We start from the raw sequence: 6,955 nt of genomic DNA on the forward strand, positions 1-6,955 counted from the left end.
ATAAACGATCCGGTCAACTAGCAATCATAGATAATTTTAATTACAGGTGTAATTACGAACTCGGTAGGATTGATAAACCAACCACAACCCCGAAATCTATATCTCCCTTGGTTACGTGTTTAAATTTCGCAATAGTAGTTGTAATAGAAAATTAATAGTTTTTATTATCTTGGACATTAAATTAATTTTAGTTTGCTTAATTAACGGTTAATCTAAGTCTCTGTGGGTTCGATATCCGACTTTCTAGTCACTTTATTACTTAAAGGTCACGTATACTTGCGTGTGTGTTTGGTCTCAATAGTATACCTGTATTGTTCCTCAACATGACAGAACCACCGCACAAAATAGAGATTCCACTGTCGAACACTTGTGCAGAAGGTTGATGTTGCACTGTTTGGCTCCAATTACGGGTGAACTCCGGCTATAACTCAATGAACATTTACCATGAAATCAATTCTGGGATGTTGAATTAGTAACATGCATTGGGATGTTACTCAGCAGTGCACTTATTGTCGCCTTAAGTTGACTCCAAAGTCCATAACCTCCTGATGGTTCAATTGCCAAGATTCTGGGCAGGCATCTCATAAATTTCCAAAACTTTGCTCTACTTGAGATGCCTGCTGTTTGTACATACCAAACCTTAGCATACTGGGTATTGATCAACTGTTTGACATAGGTGAAAGTCAAGTTGACACTATCTATTTCCAAAATCTCCCTTTGTAAACTTGCTTCCAAGCTCGATTCTATTCTTGTGCTTACTACTTATATGCCCTCAAGGGAATGAGCACAACGTGCTAATACCAACCATTGCGTTTGTATCAAATAGCAAGGCATAGATACAGTAATTTTTCCTGCAAAAAAGAACACATAGTATAAGAAAAGACCCCCATTCCTTCCTAAGGATTTAATCATGGTGATCATACATATTGCCTCCAGTGATCTTCCTCTCCCTTGTACTTCTCTTCTCCTCACCTCCTAACCCCTTGCAACTCTTACTCTTAGATATGGACATTGTAGTTTGTCACTAGTCACAACCCTTTTGCCTTGTGCCCCCAGTTGATCGATCGCATGCACCTCAATGTCACCACTATCAAGAGCATAGTTAGCCAAGTAATCAGCTAGCTTATTAGCCTCCCTCGTTATGTGTGTGATTCTAACGTTGCACCTCTCCATAAGGTCATTTATTTCCTCCACATAATCCACCACTGTCCAAGGTGGAACCCAAGTTCCTCCAACAATATTTTTCACCATCATTGAATCAGTTTGCATCGAGATCTATATGTAACCCTATTGCATGCAGTATTTCAAAACTTCAAGTATAGCCAGAGTTTTAGATTCATTGTTTGTAACTTTGTGAATTTCCTTTCCCATAGCAAACCTAACATCTCCTTCTTCATGCCTTAATACAAAACCTATCGAACTCCTGTCTGGGTTGCCTTTTAAGGCTCCATCAGTATTAACTTTAATCCATCCATGATTAGGCAATTCCCATAATACCTTTGTCATCTTCAATCTTGGAGTATAGTTCTCGAGTATTTGCAGCAAGTCTGGCCATTTGTGTGGGGCATTTTGCAAGCTTGGCTTCCTTACTTTGACTAGTGCTTGAAGTGTAGATGACATGATATATCACCCTACTAATTGATACAACTTCTCCATATTATAAATGTTTCTTCTCTTCCATAGCTCCCAGAAAATAATAGAAGGAAGTGCATGAAATATAGGCTTTAGTCGAGGGATGACATGTGCAGTCCAGCACTTTATTATTGTCTGTTGCAAAGACAAACCTTCCATTGATAGACCTGCATTTGAGAGAAAATAGTACCATACAGATTGGGCAACCTGTGATCTAAAGAAAACATGAGGTAGTGTTTCTTCATCTGGATTGAGGCAGCACCAGCATCTTGAAGTGACAACGTATCCCAACTTCATGAAATAATCATCAAGTGACAATTTGGCTTTCCACACCTTCCACATGAAGAAAGCAATTTTAAAAGGTAATCCTTTCACCCATATATTTTGATATGCAATACTAGGATCTCTTCTCCTTCTAAGGTACTCCCAAGCTGACTTAACAGTGAAGTTGCCCTTAGCTTCCAACATCCAGTATGGTCGATCAAGCTCATTATGTGCCGCTGGGGGATTGATATTCTCGATGATATGAAGTGCCCAATCATGAGGCAAAATTTTCAGCAGTCTATTTTCATCCCAGGACTCCTCCATCACCACATCATAAACATTGTGGACCGATTCATCATAGAAAAAATCAGGTGAAGTAATGAAATACAAAGCTCCCAATCATGTCCAATTGTCAAACCAAAACAGTGAAGACCTAATTTTTGGTTGCCAAATGATTTGATGTTCAATCGCATCTCTATACTTAAGCATCTTCCTCCAAACATGAGATCCATTCCTCCAAGGAAGCACCAAAGCATTTAATTTCTTACAATATTTTTGGTACATGAAAGAACTCCACAATGTAGGTTTAGTTCTAAATTTCTACCATAATTTATGAAATAAAGCTTTTGACACATCATGTAGTGATCTAAAACCCACATCTCCTTCTTCTTGTGGTTGACATAAGGTGTACCAGGATGCCCAATGCATCCCTTTACCTCTAACAGAGTTACTACAAAAGAAGCGAGCAAACAGTTTGTGTTAACTTATTAATGATAACGGGATGAGGATTCACAGCTGACAACAAGTGTATTAGCATAATTTGAATGACATGTGATATTAGAATCGCCCTACCACAAATAGACAATAATTTACCTTTCCATGATTGTAACTTGTCGAGCACCTTGTTGATAAGTCCCTGGTAGTAGTCCATTCTTCTTCTAGCATAGAATATAGGGCAACCTAGATAGGTAAAAGAAAATTCCTTCCTTCTTATTCCAATAATCCTTTGTACCTTATTCACCACTTCTACGTTTGTTGAATGATGCATATAGATTGTTGATTTTGCCTAATTGATCGTCTGCCCTGAAGCTATTTCATATGCACTCAATACCTCCATGATCAATTGTAATGAAGCTACATCTGATGATGAGAAGATGATGGTATCATCAACATAAGCAAGATTACTGATCCCACTTTGGTAATCCAAATCCACATAAATATAAATTCAGATGTAAGGCATTCAGACCCCTCGACATAGCTTCAGCAGCCAGTATAAACACTATAGGTGAAAAAGGGTCTCCTTGTTTCACTCCTCTTGTCGACTTGAAGAAACCATAAGGCTGCCCATTTATCATTACAGAATAATAATTGTTTGAGATGATACCAAACACCAGACCTATGAGTCTTTCTCCAAATTAGGTCCTGCTTTTGCTCTTAACCTAATATCAGTAATTATTTCTCGTGTGAGCAAAATATTTTCCACAATGCTCCTTCCCTTGACAAATCCAGCTTGTTCATTAGGGATAATGTTAGGCAGTAGATTACCAATCCTTTTATGGATCACTCTTGAGAATACTTTGTTGATAAAGTTACTAAGACTGATGGGCCACATATCTGAGAATGTAACCACTTCTTTCTTCTTTGACAACAACACTAAGTTTGTATGAGTAACAAACTTTTGGCAGTTCATTCCCATTAAAAAGGTTTTTAACCATAGCAAATACATTATCTCCTATGATCTCCCAACAGTTGTGGATGAACTTCCTAGTAAATCCATTAGATCTTCTAGCACTATCTCCATTTAAACCAAAAATAGCCTGCTTGACTTATTCTTTTGTAGGTTATCTTACCAGTTCCTGATTTTTCTCCATAGTTACCATGTGAGGAACATGATCAATAATACCAAATGTAGAAGGAACAGTAGTCCCTAAACTGTTCTTGAAAGAACTTACTACCTCATCTGCAATTGATGCATTACCCTCGAGCCAATTACCTTCACTGTTTTGTATTCGTTTGAGCTAAAGTCTTATTCTCCTACCATTTACTTGCGCATGAAATAATCTAGTATTTTGATCACCTTCTTTAAAAAATTCCATGCCTGCTTTCTGTTTCCAGAATTTCTCCTCAATAGATAGATATCTGTTTAATTCAGCCTGAACATTTTTTAGCCTTTCTCCATTAAGTTTTGTTGGAATGATTTCGAGTTGGGCTTCATGCACCAAAACCACTTCTTCTAGGCTAGCAATCTTTTGAAAAATGTCACCATATATGGCTTTGCTCCAGTGCTCTCTTCAGCTACTTCATTTTATGGTTGAAAATGATAAAAAGATTAGCACTAAAATCCTGTCACGACCACGGTTCGCCCTTCGTGAACCATCGTGACGGCACCTAGTCCTCTACGACTATGTAAGCCTAAATTGCAGAAGATAACCAAAGTACGGAATAAAAACAAATTAAAGCAGAATGAAGAGTGATAAAATAGTGTTTAAAAGTGATGCTCGGCATACACAATATTTAACTCTTAGAAACCAATACATACCTCCAAGACTCGGAAACCCATGAATCACAAGCTAAGGATCCCTACACAGTACTCTAACTCCAGAATATCTAACTAGGAAAAGAAATACAGAAGGGCAAATGTTTAAAAGCTAGAATAGAAAGGGACCCCTCAGTCTGCGGACGCGACAAATATACCTCGAAGTCACTGGAGCAGTCGTCTCGCCTCAAGGGTTATAGGACTAAGTCGCAGTACCTGGATCTGCACATGAAAGACATGCGCAGAAGGGGCATGAGTACACCACAGCGGTACTCAGTAAGTGCCAAGCCTAACCTCGGTCGGGTAGTGATGAGGAAGGTCAAGGCCCTACTGAGGCTAAATAAAATATAAAGTTTGACAGTGTAGAACATAACAGTATAAATAAATACAACGGTAAAAGTAACACAGGACATAAAAAGGGCAACAACAACTATTATAGAGACAAGGAAAAACACGGAAATAAATGCGACTTAGCACCAAAATAACAATCGGGGATCTCCCAGGATACCGTCCTGTAGTCCCATATGTGCATATCTAATGGATTTCCCGGGATCCCGTCCCATAGTCCAACTCATAGTGTGCGGGGATCTACCGGAATCCCATTGTGTTATCCCAAATGTAAATACCCAGTACTGAGGGAATCTATCGAGTGCATTCCCATAGTTTCATATAACTGTGTAGGGGGATCTACTGGAATCCCACATTCGTAGTCCCAAAATAAATACACATCAGCAACAGGAAAATATACAGAAATGGGAAAATTTCATATTAAGGCAACAACTGATTCTAGCCTAGCATGCTGCACAGAATTCAGGTATGGCAGGTTGAGCAAATAAGGCAATTAAGTCACTTAGACATGTTTTACTAAGCTAACAACAGGCCAGGAAAGGAAACATACTAGTGATTACTTAATGGAAACCGGATTCCCAACAATTAGCACAAGTGCGCACTCGTCACCTCAAGTACAAGGCATTTCAATTACCAAATATATCAATCCTAAAGAGAAGGTCCCCCACACAAGGTTAGACAAGCCACTTACCTTGAACCGTCTCAATAATCAATCTGAAACCATGCTCTTGCCACGAGTACTCGACTCCAAATGGCCCAAATCTATTCAATTCAATTGCATAATTTAAATGACACTTCAAGTAACTGCTTCTACAAAGAAATTCTAAGCTAATACGCAAAATTAGGTAAAATGACAAAAACGCCCCTCGGGCCCACGTCTCGAAATCAGGTAAAATTTATATTTTCAGAATCCTCACACTCTCCCGAGTTCATGCATACCAAAATTATCCAAATTTAAGGTCAAATTCCCAATCAAAAGTCTAATTTTAGGTCTAAGAACTTTCTTCTAACTTTTCCCCAATTTTCATATCCAATCCAAAATTAAATGATGAAGTTATGTTTAGATTAATGGGTTACAAGAAAAAAGGAGTAAGGAATTGTTACCCAATTGATATCTCTGAAAATCCCTCAAAATCTCGTTCAAATCCAAGCTCTCAAACTCTAGTTTTGATAAAAATGGCTAAACCTTCGACTTTGAAATTTAATTCTGCCCAGGTAAATCCTTCTTCGCGAACACGGAAAGATCCTCGCGTTCGCGAAGCACGACTTCGCTTGGCCCAGATGTCCTTCATCGCGAACGCGATACCCCTGTCGCGAACGCGGTAGCAAACTTTCCCCACCTACGCGAACGCGGGACCCTCTTCGCGAATGCACAGGCATACGACCTCTCAGCTTCGCGAACGCGAAGCGTTAAGATTCCACCAGCCCCAGCTCCTCTTTGCAAATGCGAGACCCCACTCGCAAACGCAAAGAAGGAAACCAGAACTGGAGACCTGCTGCATTTTCTACAATCCTCTAAGTCCAAAAATGACCCGTTGAGCATCCGAAACACACCCGAGGCCCCTAGGACCCTAATCAAACCTGCCAACTAATCCTAAAACATCATTCAAACTTGTTCCAACCTTCGAAATGCTCAAAACAACATCAAAACACCTATTTTCATTGGATTCAAGCCTAAGAATTCCAAAAACTCTAAAAATACGCTTTCGATCAAAAGGTCTATCAAACCTCGTTCGAATGACCTGAAATTTTGCACACACGTCACATTAAACAATACGAAGCTACTCCAACTTCCAGAATTTCATTCTGACCTTCGGATCAAAATCTCACTATCGAACCAGAAACATCAAAAATGCAACTTTCGGCATTTCAAGCCTAAATTAGCTACGGACTTCCAAAACACAATCTGAACACGCCCCTAAGCCTAAAATCACCCAACGTAGCTAACGGAACCATCGGATTTTCATTCTGAGGTCGTCTTCACACTATTCCAACTACGTCAATTTTCCAACACTTAAGCTTTCATTTAAGGACTAAGTGTCCTAAAACTCTCTGAAAATCAAAACCAAACATCCCGGCAAATTAAAATAGCAGAAATAAACTTGGGGAAAGCAGTTAATGGGGGATCAGGGCATAAATTCTTAAGACTACCGGACGGGTCGTCACATCGTCCTA

General features: G+C 39.3%; 1 protein-coding gene across 1 annotated transcript; it reads right to left on the reverse strand.

Moving 5' to 3' along the window:
* Positions 1-1,626: 1,626 nt before the first annotated feature.
* On the reverse strand, positions 1,627-2,220 carry LOC142164361 (uncharacterized). Its single transcript, XM_075222341.1, has one exon. It carries the CDS (start codon positions 2,218-2,220, stop codon positions 1,627-1,629), a length of 594 nt encoding a protein of 197 aa, XP_075078442.1.
* Between the last annotated feature and the right edge of the window lie 4,735 nt (positions 2,221-6,955).

This window comes from Nicotiana tabacum, chromosome 1 (genome assembly GCF_000715075.1).
Source record: "Nicotiana tabacum cultivar K326 chromosome 1, ASM71507v2, whole genome shotgun sequence".
NCBI lineage: Eukaryota > Viridiplantae > Streptophyta > Magnoliopsida > Solanales > Solanaceae > Nicotiana > Nicotiana tabacum.

What these genes read in the sequence shown, in the direction of transcription:
- LOC142164361 (XM_075222341.1), bottom strand. Translation starts at nt 2,220, where the DNA reads ATGGAGGAGTCCTGGGATGAAAATAGACTGCTGAAAATTTTGCCTCAT.